Genomic DNA, 13,251 nt, shown 5'->3' with positions numbered 1-13,251 from the left:
CGCAGCATGTTGGAGAGCCACGAGTCTCCGGCCCCGGCTCTGGCAGCGTAGGATGTGTCCATCATCCGTCATGATCAGTGGAGATAGACTCGGTGGTGCTTGCACCCCGGCAAATGCAGTCCGTCAGCGCCTTCCTGCCGTGCTTACGCGCTAAGAGCCCCGGGAACTGCTCTGAGACGCTCTGGAGCTTCCAAGGTTGCAGTCATACCGTGGTTGAGCTCTAAATACATATTGTCTGATGCCTCTCAGCTGCGCTAGCGAGAGCTGAGTTCCAGGCAGCTCCGTCGCACTCTCCGAACCCTGTTCGTTTATTTCGTCGCTTGTTTTCTACGAGATTTCGTGTGCTGGATTTAACAAGCGCATCGTTGAATTCGCCGTTCCAGTTCTCAGTACGTACCGAGAGCTTTGCCATGTTCAACAATACAGGGCAGTGCTTGAGAACCTAATACATGGGACTTCTGGAGACGAAGACGCTGGCGCCTTCCCCTCCCCCCATCTCTCGGCAAGACGGCGAACGGCAAGGTTGTTGTCCCTTCTACCTATAACTGCTATGTATGAACTTAGGTAGGGCCCGTGAGGACGAATGGGATGCTGAGCGTCACGCAACGAGTTTCTGGTCGGCGGGTCGGCGAGCAGATACCATGGCTTGTGTCGCCCGCTGCGGATTCATGGCCGCCGCGGGCTTGATGTGTCAAGTCGAGTTGGTGAAGATCGAACGGAGAAGCTCTGCGACCGTTGAGGATTTCAGCTGCTTTAGTACCTAATAGTTGGCTTGAGGCGGCAGTTCAGGTGAGGCACCGCGCATTCGACCACCAGGGGCATAACGACGACGTCGGGTCAAACGAAGATGAGGATCGTCCATAAATGCGCTGAAACCTGGAAGGACCAGCCGGACTGGAACCACGGCGCGGCACGGCACGCTGAGAAGGTGGAACCTCCCAGAAGGCCAAGACCCCTAACATCCGTTACTGCTTATAGCATTGGTGCCAAGCCTCGAAGTCGTGGGCGTTGACTGGGAAAGGAGGATCCAATTGCAACGGTTGGGCCCAGCGGCATGGTTGATGACTTTTGGGAATTCTCGAGGAGAATGGAGGGCTGCGATAACACGTGTAAATTCAGGTGCAAGCGTAGGTGCCAGATGCGGGGTGATTGGAGTAGAGAATCTTAAGGACGACAAGCCCCTCTGATGTTTTGGTGAAATGCTCTTCATGCTGGCTTCCGGTTCAGTTCTGCTCGGGCAGATGGCTCTGTAAGGTATCCTCGCAGTCCATGCCCTGGCCCAGAATAAATCACGAGATCCATCATGCCTCTGGCTGAGGAAAAATGTAACTGTAGCCGGGTGAGTCGAAGAACATCAATCATCCAAATGCGAGCAGAACGGGTGGCCAATATCTCTTCGACATGCCCCAAGTGAAAGACAGCCGCAATGCCCCCGACGTGTTTGATGACCAAACTCGGAGTCTGAAACAGGGCAACAATCGGAACTTAGACAAGAACGCAGGCACGGGGTCGGGGATCTAAGCAGCCGTCGGACTTTGAAATTCTTCGAGTCCGAACTCCTCCTCTGATTGAAACCAACCCCCACGGGCTGACACTGCCGCCTGAAATACCTCGGGTTGGGCCGACTGACGCGCCAGGACGCGTAATATGACTTGCCTAGGCACCTGTCCTCAAGTATGTTCGGTCATGATTCTTGTCTGCCTGGTCCTCTATAAGAAATTCTCCATATGATTCTCTGGTGATAAAGTAGTTATCTTGGGGGGCGTTGGCCTCGTCGGCCTCGTCGAGAATGCCTTCACGTCAAACCCACCGAGACGCCCGAGTGTTGTTCTTCCGTCCAGAACGTGGAGGTTCATAACATCAAATCGCTAAGCCATATTACCGAGAACCAATGCTATCGAAGGAACAGCAGAGTGTTGTTGGATGGGTGTTGTGACCTAAGCGGCCCAACTCACGACCGACCTGACGTTGGTCATCACCAACACATCTGCCTTGGTCTTAACGCCGCAGAGCCTCACAACGTCGCTTCATCACATATAATCCCGTCGCACCCCAAGATGACAGGTCTCTCTGCTTGCCCGGCCGTCTGACGGTCCTCTATTCAGTCGCGTCCCAGACAATCGTCGCCCGGAAACCGTGGGAGAAGGTGGTACAGCCTTTGCTGTGGCAGAATCGGACAGAACAGCCAGCCGAGCCACATATCGCCCCCAGAGCTGACATGACCAGACGCCCGCCTGATCAGCCGGGTGTCTAAGGCTAGACAAAAGGTGATTGAAACTGGTTAGGCAAGAGTCGAGCTGAACTCTTTGACCAGTCTGATCTCAAGATCAAGATCACCAACCACACGACTAATAAGGTTGGCAAACACAATCTCCTACAAATACAGTAATGAACGAATCTAGGATCTGTTCATCAAGCTCAGGTATGTCTTGAAACCCTGGCCAGATGGATGATGAAAGGCCACCGCTTTGTGAGTCCATGGAATTTTCGACCATACAACTATCATGTGGACCAGAGATGGTGCCTCCTTTGCACTAATTCACAGCAGGACTCTCGAGATACAACTTGATGTTTCCCACAATAAGACCGGGATTGATGGTCCAGCCTTCCACTGCAGTCAACCGTTGATCCTAGGAATGTCCGGCATGATTCGGGACCCGGCAGGAGCCATCCTTGCACATTGCACGACATAGATCCATACGCACCTGCTCCGTCTTGGACCCGGCAATTGCAATTTTCCCCTCTCACTCCACGTTTAGGTCCAAGTCTGGCCATTGTCATTAAAATGAAGATCCGGGCGCCAATACACGAGGATCAGAGCAGATCCTCGACTCTCCTGTACTGATATAATACCATCCGCTTTGTCCCATGACATTGAGAAGACTCATTGATAAGAGATCTTGATGGCTTTTACGCCAGCTCCTGAACATCCAACTCCGGTATGATATCCTTCCCATATACCCGCAATGCCTATGACCGTTTTTGACTCGGTTACAGTATCTCTCATCATACTCGGCACGCCATCTTTCAGTCTCATTCGGGCCTACCCCTTCCCAATTCTCTCAAGTCATTTTGGAGTCACCTATATCTCCATGTCTTGAGTACCGTTTGGTCCTACTACTGGTCAAGTGTTGTTGGTTTGGGTCCTCATCTGGAGTTTTCGGTCTTCTACCCCACCTCCCTTGGACAAAACGACACAACGAATGATTGCTGGAGCCGAGCAACTCGACATTTTGATATCAACGACCCTCGGCCAGGTGATGTCGATATATCACCGGGATGACACCTGACGAGTTGACAAGCATGCACCCGTGTCTCATCAGTTTTAGGAAGTCGCTATGGTCCAGCCTACCGGGACGTTGTTTTACTGAAGGAGATCTTTCAGCATCGATGCCGCGTATCCAAAAGCGAAGGTGCTACTCCAACAGGAACATCAAAGCGAGCCATGACGGACGACATTCGACCCTCGGCTGGACGGAGGCGAGTTCATTTGTTCCTATGACGACCTGGTCCTCGAAGACAAAAACGAGACACAGCCTTCCATCCCCCTGATATGACAACCACCTGCTGCGCATCACACAGCAAAGGCAAACAGAAACCCCAGTCACCTTTCCACCCCAAAGGTGCCATGGCAAGGTCTAGCTGCGTGGCTGGTGTGGCTCATTCCCCAACAACTGCCCAGCATCTGATCTGTGGTTCGGAGCCTTGCAACCGTGGGCCCAAGGCAGACCGGATGCCCAAGGCATGACCCTGGGCATTCACCAAGGCGGTCTCTTGATCATGTCACCGGCAAAGAAGCCCAGAAGGCAATAAGGCCACCCAGGGTTCCTTTTAGGGTGAGCCGGTCAAGGATACACGTCGTTGGTTCCTAAGCCACAAACCGGCACCGGACAACAGATCGGGCAATTTCGGTCAGCCTAGTGACGCCTGGGTTCGTTGAGAACAGCGATTCTCTTAGGGTATTGGGCGCCGGCCCGTCGTGTTCCCTGATCCCTGGTCCACAAGACACCGGCATTGGAGAGAGGCCATGTCAGATCGAGGAAGCGCGAGGTGAACAGTCCCCATGAGCGAGAACATGAGATTTGCTCTCTGCTGACTTTCACCACACAAGGCTGGAGATGCCAAGCGTTGTTCTGTATTGTTGCCAAGCAGCGCAGCTCGGCCCCACTCGTTCCGCCTCTGTGCTTGTTGATTCACGTGCGGTTCTGCGGCTCTGCAGGGCCACGACCGGCTCCCCGCCGCGACCCTCCATCGGCTGTTTTCCCGTCCTTCCTCGTCAGCATACAGGTCGACGTTGCCACACGCCTGCTCAATTCAGATCGTGTTGTTGCCGATACACGTGCATTGCCCTTGCAGAGCGACCGAGCCGTTATGTCCGATCTCGAATTCCACCTCGAACCAGCTTATGGCGTCTCAGATCTACGTTCCTGACAGTCTGTCCTTCTCTTCGCGCCAGCAGAGCCCTGCCCCGGGACACTGCTTGAGGGCCCCAGTCCAAGCCAGCCCGAGCTGCGGAAATGGCACTGTTGCGGCATTCTCTGGCTCGGTGACTATGCCTGCCTAAGGCGCAGCAAGCTAACCCTGCCCAGGACAACATTTGGCTTTGTTCAACAGTGGTTTCGTCTTTGCCAGTTTCAACTTTATTCATCTTAATGGACCCGCATTCTTTCCACGCCTTGTTGCTGCGCCCGTTGCCTCCAGCTGCCTTGAACCATCAGAGCAGATCGAACACCTAAGATTCAATTCTACTGAGGCGCCTCGCTGAGCCCCGTCTATTCTCACCGGCCTCTATGCCCCAACCAAAATGAAGCTATCGCATCGGCGCCGGTTCCCAGAGCTGTCCGCTATGCTCATCAAAGCTCTGGGACAAACCCAATGACGGACAACGTCTCCCTCCCCTGTTCATCTGGCATTCACTCACCGGAAAATTGGATAGTGCCTCCATGCTTGCCGTCGCCTCGCCGTTGTCTCTCCGATACTCAAACCGAGTTTCCGTGCTACCATGTCAACCCCTTTTCGGTCGTGTTTAGCTATGGAAGGCTCTATGGCGGTGCTGTCGTCCGGGATCGTTTGTCTTGTGCTTGCCCAGCCCCAGTCTCTCTACGGGGCATACCGAACATTGCTCAATCACCGACAGAATCTTGAAACGCCAGGTCAACAATGAGGTGGAAGGCTGCAACTGTGTCACGTCAAGAGTTGTTACAGGCTCTCTAAGCCTGGCTTGTGGTTGAGTTGTTGGGGTGGTGATGTTCCTGCAAGCTTCCTCAGTTCAAGTATAAGTCTAGGACATCCTCCCGAGCTTCTCGATGCGTAGAGCTTGTTCACCACATACATATACATACATCTACAGCCCTCATCAGAACAGATAGCAACCATCCATCAACCCAATCCTCTCACACACTCATATTGTCTTCTATCTCCTCGCTTACAAGACCCTACCAGACGCCGCAATCATGGGCTGCAAGACGAAGGTTTGGTACTGCGTAAGTTCTGAGCCCTAGTAATTTAGATATCTTCCATTCACCTCTGAAGCCATTACGTCCTGGAACCAGCAGTGACTGACGACGAATAATAGCATGGATGCCGCGAGTCTCCTGGCTTGAACCCGGATCTTGAAGTGGCATGCCCACTGTGCGGGCACTACCGCTGTGACAAGTGTGACAAGGAGACCATCAGACGGACTAAAGGCTGCTGAGCCCATCAGTCAAGCCTCGGGCCAGAGCAGGAAGATATTGCCGAGGGGGCGATATCGCTAAAGGGGCTGATCGCCAAAGGACAGCAGCGCAGGTGATGCGTCTCCACAAGCTCGACCTAGGCTGGCGGTTCTGTTTCGCCTTCTGGGAGTGTTCGCCCTTGGCTTGCCCTGTGGAGACATGGGCGCCTTCATCTTGCACCAGTTCCTGTTGCCGTCGTCTTCGCCATGGGTTCACGAAGGTTCTGAAGTCTCTGCTTTCGTTTGCGAGACCTCGCCGCCGCCGCCGCCGCCAGTGGGAACACCACCACCAACACCGCCCAAGCGCCAAACCGCCGACAGGTCTCACCTCTCTGGCTACTCGCTCTCTGGTCTCTTCGCCTGACAACATCGACACACCGCCATCCCACGAGCTTCTTCCCCAACGTTCACTTCACGCACTCACACTTCTTGTTCAACTGCTTCGATTTCGATAGTTTTCTTCTTTTGCTATCTTTGTTACATGGTTAGAGGGATGGGATCTCACCGACGAGCTGGGATAGATGGGTGGGAGGTATAGTAGATTGGCTGATATTAGACGGGGATGGGTGTTTGGTTTTGCTTGTTCTGTTTGTCTTTTCCCCTGTTGTTTCTGGACTCTTTGTCTCCTTGTTCCTTTTCTGTCTTGTTTTTGCTTCCTTGGCTTTTTCTTACTTATTCACTTCCTTTTCCTACCCTTTCCTTACCTTCTTGTTTGTTGTTTTTGTCTTTCTTTTCTTTCCTACGTTTTTGCTGGCTTTGGGATAGAGGTATTGGCAGACCGGGTACGGGATTGGATGGCATGAGCATCAAAAAACGGTCTGGCATAGCCGCATTAGAGGAGGATCTTCATCGGATACTTGGAGGTTGAGGGATAGAACTTTGGTTTGGAGGTCCAGGACTCGTTCGCTTGGGGTTGGGTTTGGGACAAAGCATGGAAGCGCAGGGTCATGGATAGAGGAGTTCAGTTAGTGTTGGAGTTGACATGGTTTCCTTTTAGTTTGCTTTAGCTTAGAACTCGCAACATGCTCGTTTCTCTCTTAAGTTCTCCCATACCAACTACAGCACGCAAGGCACTGCGTGAGACTCGCCAACGCTCCATCATGTGCTTGCTGGCGGTTTCACTTCCACACCCCTTACCTCTAGCTGGACTGACGCACTCAGTCCCTCCAGAAATCTCCTCACAACCCACCTTAAACTCCTGGCACAGCCCGTGTCGATCCCAGCTTCCACATGCGCTGCGCTTGGGCCGACGTACCCTTAAGCGGCCCATCCAGAGCGCCAGATCACCAGTTAGCCTAACATAGGGTTCAAGACAGAAGCATACCCACTTAGCGTATGTCACACAAAACACAGTCAGAGACAACGCCAACTCATCCGCCTGCGCAGATCACCAGGGAGACAGGCAGAAAGACACAAGAGTGGCACATTGAACGATGGGATGTACGTAAACAAGGCGGCCAGGAGAGATCCAAGGATCCAGCATTGAGGATGCAGGTTGAAGGCACGGTGTTACACAAAACTTAGCCCCCCTTTTAGGGCACATGGTTCTAACGCCCTCTGAAGCGGGCTGAGTTGTAGCTGGTGCGTTATTTATTTACCCTCTGTCAGTCAATCACTGTCTGTGCCAATGGCACTATACATGTTATCCTTGTCTTTCAGGACAGACAAAATGTCGATCCCCGGGAAGGCGCCGTAGCATCACCAGACCGCCATGGCAGGGGGACTCATGGCATGTGATAAGGCTGATCATGACTTTGGGCAAACCAAGACGCCTAGCCTGGATCGGATCAGGTACTCTGTACATACCTACACAAAGATGATCAGCCATACCCCAGGCAAGTGCATGTTGCGGTTATGATACAACATTGCCTTCTCAACTCTTCTCCGGTATATCCCTCTCCGCCCGGGATGAACGAGACTACCCATACAGACTGGTCTGCCAAAAACCCCCTGTTACCTGGCTGTCCGGAGACAGACGTTGCTAGCTAGACCCTGGCCATACCTAAGTCACTGGTTAATTGATCATCAGAAGGGCCGGCAGCAGCCAGGCCATGCACAGGCCGTATCAGGGCTAGACGGGCTTGCTTCAAGGAAGGCTGCCAGGATGGCTTCCTGGAGGGGTATGAGCATCAGTTCACACCGGATTTGTTTCTGCGATGATGCCAGAACAGCCAGATCAAACTCGCTCACTCATTTATCCCTACAACGACCGGTCTTGTTTTTTATTAGACACATGGTTTCTGGTTATTACTATTAAACCATCAGAAGACAGCCTCCATCCATCATGCAGTACCAATGCTCCAGAACTCACACATCTGCCTCATCTCGAATATCTGTTGTTCATGTGACCAATTCCATCCATCAACTCCTTTGCTTTCTCCAAAAACTCCGGGCAGAGACAACCCAATCCAGCCATCCATCCCCCCAAAAACGCCCCTTACGATGATAAGATGCACACCATGCTATATTTATTGTATCTCTTTCCCGGAAGGTCAAAAAGAAAGGGACGACGTTTGTTGTCCCCTACCTGCCCCTGTTCCCTCCGGCGTTGAACTTCCCAGTTACCCATCCTATCCATCGACCCATCCATCCCATTCCTCATGTGGCTTGCCATGTTGAAGAAGCCTTTCAACTCAGGTACTCCCAGACCTTTTACCCACTCACCGAACCCGGACCAACAGCAACCACGACCACGGCCACAACCACAAACTGGAGACTCCAGAAAAGAAGTGCCACATTAGAAGAGAATACATCGCAACGAAGCGAAGCGAAGTGAAATGAAGAGACAAAAATGAATAGTACAAACACATGCAAAACCAACTCAGCACACATCCTCATCAAGCCCAAAGGAGCAGACCAACAACCCGGCAACGCCAGCCAGAGAGTCCTTCTTAGTAACCCATCCCAGCCCACCCAAACTCCATCTTCATGGCTTCAACTCCATTTCCCTCTTCCAAAAGGAAAGAAAAAAATTCCTTGTACCCATGGTCCCGTGCGTGGATGAAACCCCCCAAAATCCGATCTCATCCATCCATCGATCCATCCATCATCAACAACAACCCATCACTTACACCCACCACACTGCTCATCAATAGGCCATCCAGTGGCGTGGGCGTGCGTTCACCAACGGCACAACAAGCCCAAACACCTCTCCCAACTAACCAGCCAACTCAGGAGCAGAGGAAACCTCCCTCCTTACCCAACTCAAGCCTCAACCGTAATCCCCTCCTTCACCACACCACCAGCACCACCCGCCTTCTCCTTTACCTTCTCCGCCGAACCCGCAGACGCAGCAGAACCAACAAGCTTAATCCTCGGCGTGCCCACCTTTCCCTGCGCCGGCGACCCTGCCCCACCATTGCCCGCAGCAGCGGCAGCAGCAGCAGCAGCAGCGTTCTCCAAAGCCTTGCGCGACGGCGTGACCTTCCTCGACGATGACGTCGTCGTCAGCGTGAGGCGGGGGATTCCCGCGCTTTTGGGCGTGGTGGTGGTGGAGTTCTTGTTAGCAGGCGATTTCTTGTTCTGTGGAGAAGAAACGCCGGCGGCGACGATGGTCAGGCTCGGGCTGCGCGACGACGACGCGGAGGGGAAGACAAGTTTTGTTTGCTTGAGCTTGGTCGTTTGCGGGGTTGAGGTGGTGGTCGTCTTGTTTTGTGCGGCGGAGTTGGTGCTGGTCTCATTCAGGGGGGTGGTGACCTTGATGGTTGTTTTTGTTGCTGTTTTCTTCCCAGCAGCAGCAGGACCGCGTTTGGCGAACTTGACGGTGGTTTTCTTAGTTGCCACCGTGATTTTCGCCTTGGTTTTGGTTTTTGTCGCTGCTCCCGCCGCCGCTTTCAGCGTTTTGCCCGCCTTGGTGCCCTTCGCGGCGGGGGCCTTGGTCTTGCTGGGCTTGGTCACCTTTCCAGCCTTCACCTTGGCGGTGATGGTGGTGGGCAGCGCTGTCTTTGACTTCTTGGTCTTGAGAGCGGCAGCAGCAGCAACTCCCGACCCGCTGCGCTTCACACCGCCTGTGCCTGCCGCCTTCTTTGGAGCCTTGACGGTGATGACCGAGCCCTTGGCCGCCTTGGCGCCGCTCGTCTTCTTCCCGCTGCCGGTCGCCATCTTGCGCCGCTTGGGCGCGTTGGCGGCCTCGGGCTCGTCGTCGTCGGCATCGAATTCGAAGGCGTCCTTGAGCTTCCGCTTGGTGGCCTTCTTCGTCGCCGGCTTCTTCGCCGTCGCGGCCTTCGTCGTCGCCTTCTTCTTCGGCGACCCCTTGACGCCCTTGCTCCCCGTCTTAGCAGCCCCCTTCGCCTTGCCCTTCCCCGCCTTGGCGCCCGCGGCGGCCGCCGCCTGCTCCTCCTTCGCCTTCTTAGGCTGCTTCACCTCTCGCGGCTTGGGTCCGAGGACGCCGCGGCAATTGGCGCTACCACAGAGACACTTCTGCACATTCTTAGCCGAGAAGGGGTCAAAGTTGTAGTCGTAGGTGAGCTCCTCGCCCGTCATGATGGGGCGGTCGCCGGCGAAGAGGGCCATGCGGGGCTGCCCGCCCACGATCCACTTGATCATGCGGCAGTTGGGGTCGCACGAGTGGTTGACGAAGCGCGCGATGCTGCCCGTGGTGGCGTCGATGATCATGTTTTGGTCGAAGGACATGAGGTAGTAGCACTGCAGATGGTTAGCTCGGGAGGAGCAGGATGGGTAGGGGCTAATGGATGCTCACCTCATTGTCCTTGTACTCCTCATTCATACGGCGCTCGCACTCCTCAACCGTGATGATCTCGCCCGTATACTCCATGATGATTTGGTTAGGCTCGAAGCACCGGTTAGCGCGGACGCCATAGCCGCGGTCTTCGGTCTTGAAGACCTCGACGCCGATGCGGTAGCGGCCGCCCTTCTTGGTGCGCTCGGCCAGATCCTGGAACGCGCGGTTCTGGCAGAACTCGGGACCAATGTTGCAATTGGTCTCGTCGCACTCGTACAGCATGATCCGGTTCTGGCAATCCTCGCCGCAGCCATCCTCGGGCTTGCAGACGCACTTGGAGGCCGAGTCGTAAAAGTGCGGCATCTTCTTCCAGATCTGGGCCGCGTTGCCGACGAAGCGGTCTGATGGATGGTTGGTCAGCAAATACTTACACGGAATCCTAAGACGGGGAAAACTCACTCTTGGTCATGGTACGATAGGCCGCGGGCTTCGGCTGGCCCGGCGGCAGGGGATGGAAAACGTCATACGGCAGCTTGAAATCGCGACCATGGATCAACATGCGCAGTCCGTTATACATGGGCATGGGGAAGGTCTTGTTCGGCTTGCCGGATGGTAAGAGCTCGGGGAGAGCGGCCAGTTTCTTCTTCTCCTGCGACGTTAATCCCTTAAAGATGTCGAGGGGTGCTTCCTGGCCTGCGTAAAGTCCCTTGTCGAGCCATTTCTTGACGCGCGGCTTCTTGGCCGCAGCGGCTGGCTGCTTCTGCTCCTGGGGCTTCTCGGACTCGGCCTTGTTGCCGGCGCTGCTTTCGGCGGCACCGGTGCTGGGGGCGGAGCTGCTCTCGGCAGGGGCGGCAGCTTTGTCGTCGACCTTGGCCCTCTTCCGCGGCCGCTCAATGGTCGCGGGGATCGGTTCCTTGGTCGGGTCGATGTCGACATACTTGCCATTGCTCCACACGGTGTACTTGACGGGGCGGGTGTCGATGCCGGCGAATTCGTTCGTGTCTCTAAGGCGCAGAAGCTCGCGCGACAAGCGCGGGGGCGCCTTGTCGGCCGACTTCTTGCCTTTTTTCTGGGTCAGGGCCGCCAACTTCAAAGTAAGATTTTCGGGTTCAATACCCGAAGAACGCGTCGCGCGACGCGTCAAATGCGCTGGAGCAGCGGTGGCGGGGGACTTTTTGGTAATGCGCCCGGTCTTGGTCTTGTGGAGGGGGTCGACAGATGCCCCGCGGGCGGCCGTCGCGTCCTTGGCCTTGCGGGGGCTGGTGCGAACTGAGACCGATTGAGCCGATTTGGCCGACTTGGCGGTTTTGCCTGTCGACTTTGCCGGCGAGGACGGCGTGGCTGACGCGTCCGGAGCTGGAGTGGGTTCGGAAACAGGAGGCGCCTCGGTCGCGGCGGGCGTGCTGGTGGAGATTGTGCGGCGACGCTTTTCCTGGACAACGTCACCTTTCGAGCGCCGGCGACCGTGCACGTCGGTGCCGGCGAGCTTCGCAATATTGTAGACAGGAAGGCTCGCACGGGCACGTCTCGGACGGGAGGAGGAGGAGGAGGAGGCGGCAGGTGGCTCAGGAACGGGCGACGTAGGTTCTGCGACAACAATAGCATCTTCGCCGACGGAGGTCTGGCCGCTCGACTCGCTCTGTTGGTCGGGATCCCGGGACTCTGGACGGGCAATGGCAGCCTCGATGGTAGCGGCAGTGATGGTGTCCGACTTGGTATGCAAATCTGACTCGGAGGCCAGCGACATGCTGTCGGGAGAGTGACTGGTGGGGGGTGTCGAGCTCAGCGACGCGCTGTTTGAGGATGACGCCATGGTGGAAGAGGCGGATGAAGACGCGTCGGTGGGAGTCGCGCTCGCGAAGCTGGCGCCGGCGCACAGCATCGAGTCGATGTCGGCCATTGCCGACGGCGCCTCTATCGAGGCCATGACGACTGTGCAGGCGTGCAACTTTCAGAGCGTGCAGGACGATACAATGGTTGCAACGCGTCGAGGCCTGCTGCAAAGAGTATGCGCGACGTGTCCGGGATGGAAAGGTAGGCAAGAAAAAAAGGAGGGGTGAGAGGAAGGTGAGTTCAGGTAAGTAAAGTGAGGTGTGTTGATGAGGTGAAGTGCGGAATGATCGGCGCCGCGCCGCAGATGCAGGAATGCAAACGCGTCGGGTCGGAGTGGACAGGTCGGCGTCACGAAAAAAACAGGGGTTGAGGCACTCAGCGGATAGGCTGGGGGTGGGTGGGTGTGTTGGAGTACGCTGCGGAGCTGATGGCCCGTGAAGAACGCGGCGCGGTTTTAATGACGGATGCAACACCCAAAAACAGAGATAGAAGAGCTGGCCCTGTGGTGTCGAGTCGGAAGACGGGAGGAAAACGCACGACTCCTGAAGATGGCTCGGTTTGTTGAGAGAAAAGAAAAGGGGAGAGATGGAAAGGTCGAGGTGACGAGGAAGAAGTCGATCTCAAGGCTGTGTTGTCAGATCGAGCGCTGGAAGAAGACAATAGGAGGAGTGTACTGAGTGAATAGAAGAAGAATAGGAGGTCGGGAAAAATAAAACACGGAACCCTCCTAAAACCCGTCAATTGGCCTGAATAGGCGTCAAAATGGCGACGACAGTCTCTTCGGCGGAGTCCCCGTCAATTGATGGGTTGTCAGTCAATGGACCGGCTCAAGTATTGTGTTTTCAGAGCAGTCTTCCCCCCGATGCACACAATACCAGGTTTTTATGGATTGAGTGGTCAGGGGGTCTGTGGGTGGATGATGTGTCAATGCAGGAGAGAGTTGGGAAGACCGTGTTGAGGGGAAAGCCGCATTACATCAGATGGAAGTGATGTGTTGTGGAGGACGAGGCCGAAGAAATGTGAG

General features: G+C 55.1%; 4 protein-coding genes across 4 annotated transcripts; 3 read left to right on the top strand and 1 right to left on the bottom strand.

Annotated features, from left to right (window-relative positions):
• Nucleotides 1–3,390: 3,390 nt before the first annotated feature.
• Nucleotides 3,391–4,431, top strand: VTJ04DRAFT_2328 (uncharacterized protein; the record flags this gene model as incomplete). The annotated part of the gene is made up of 3 exons (XM_069360105.1): nucleotides 3,391–3,484; nucleotides 3,898–4,050; nucleotides 4,112–4,431. 3 exons carry the CDS (start codon nucleotides 3,391–3,393, stop codon nucleotides 4,429–4,431), a joined length of 567 nt encoding a protein of 188 aa, XP_069220849.1.
• Nucleotides 4,432–5,453: 1,022 nt separating this feature from the next.
• Nucleotides 5,454–6,077, top strand: VTJ04DRAFT_2327 (uncharacterized protein; the record flags this gene model as incomplete). The annotated part of the gene is made up of 3 exons (XM_069360104.1): nucleotides 5,454–5,483; nucleotides 5,576–5,655; nucleotides 5,780–6,077. The coding sequence occupies 3 exons, from the start codon at nucleotides 5,454–5,456 to the stop codon at nucleotides 6,075–6,077; spliced, it is 408 nt and encodes a 135-aa protein (XP_069220848.1).
• Nucleotides 6,078–7,424: 1,347 nt separating this feature from the next.
• Nucleotides 7,425–8,808, top strand: VTJ04DRAFT_2326 (uncharacterized protein; the record flags this gene model as incomplete). Its single annotated transcript, XM_069360103.1, has 3 exons — nucleotides 7,425–7,511; nucleotides 8,205–8,485; nucleotides 8,556–8,808. The coding sequence occupies 3 exons, from the start codon at nucleotides 7,425–7,427 to the stop codon at nucleotides 8,806–8,808; spliced, it is 621 nt and encodes a 206-aa protein (XP_069220847.1).
• Nucleotides 8,809–8,917: 109 nt separating this feature from the next.
• On the bottom strand, nucleotides 8,918–12,321 carry VTJ04DRAFT_2325 (uncharacterized protein; the record flags this gene model as incomplete). The annotated part of the gene is made up of 3 exons (XM_069360102.1): nucleotides 8,918–10,357; nucleotides 10,413–10,795; nucleotides 10,854–12,321. The coding sequence occupies 3 exons, from the start codon at nucleotides 12,319–12,321 to the stop codon at nucleotides 8,918–8,920; spliced, it is 3,291 nt and encodes a 1,096-aa protein (XP_069220846.1).
• Nucleotides 12,322–13,251: the final 930 nt, after the last annotated feature.

Source organism: Mycothermus thermophilus (assembly GCF_041956435.1).
Source record: "Mycothermus thermophilus strain CBS 625.91 unplaced genomic scaffold VTJ04scaffold_2, whole genome shotgun sequence".
Classification (NCBI taxonomy): Eukaryota; Fungi; Ascomycota; class Sordariomycetes; order Sordariales; family Chaetomiaceae; genus Mycothermus; species Mycothermus thermophilus.
Note: the sequence above shows the minus strand (reverse complement) of the source record. Positions and strands in the feature narration are given on the sequence as shown.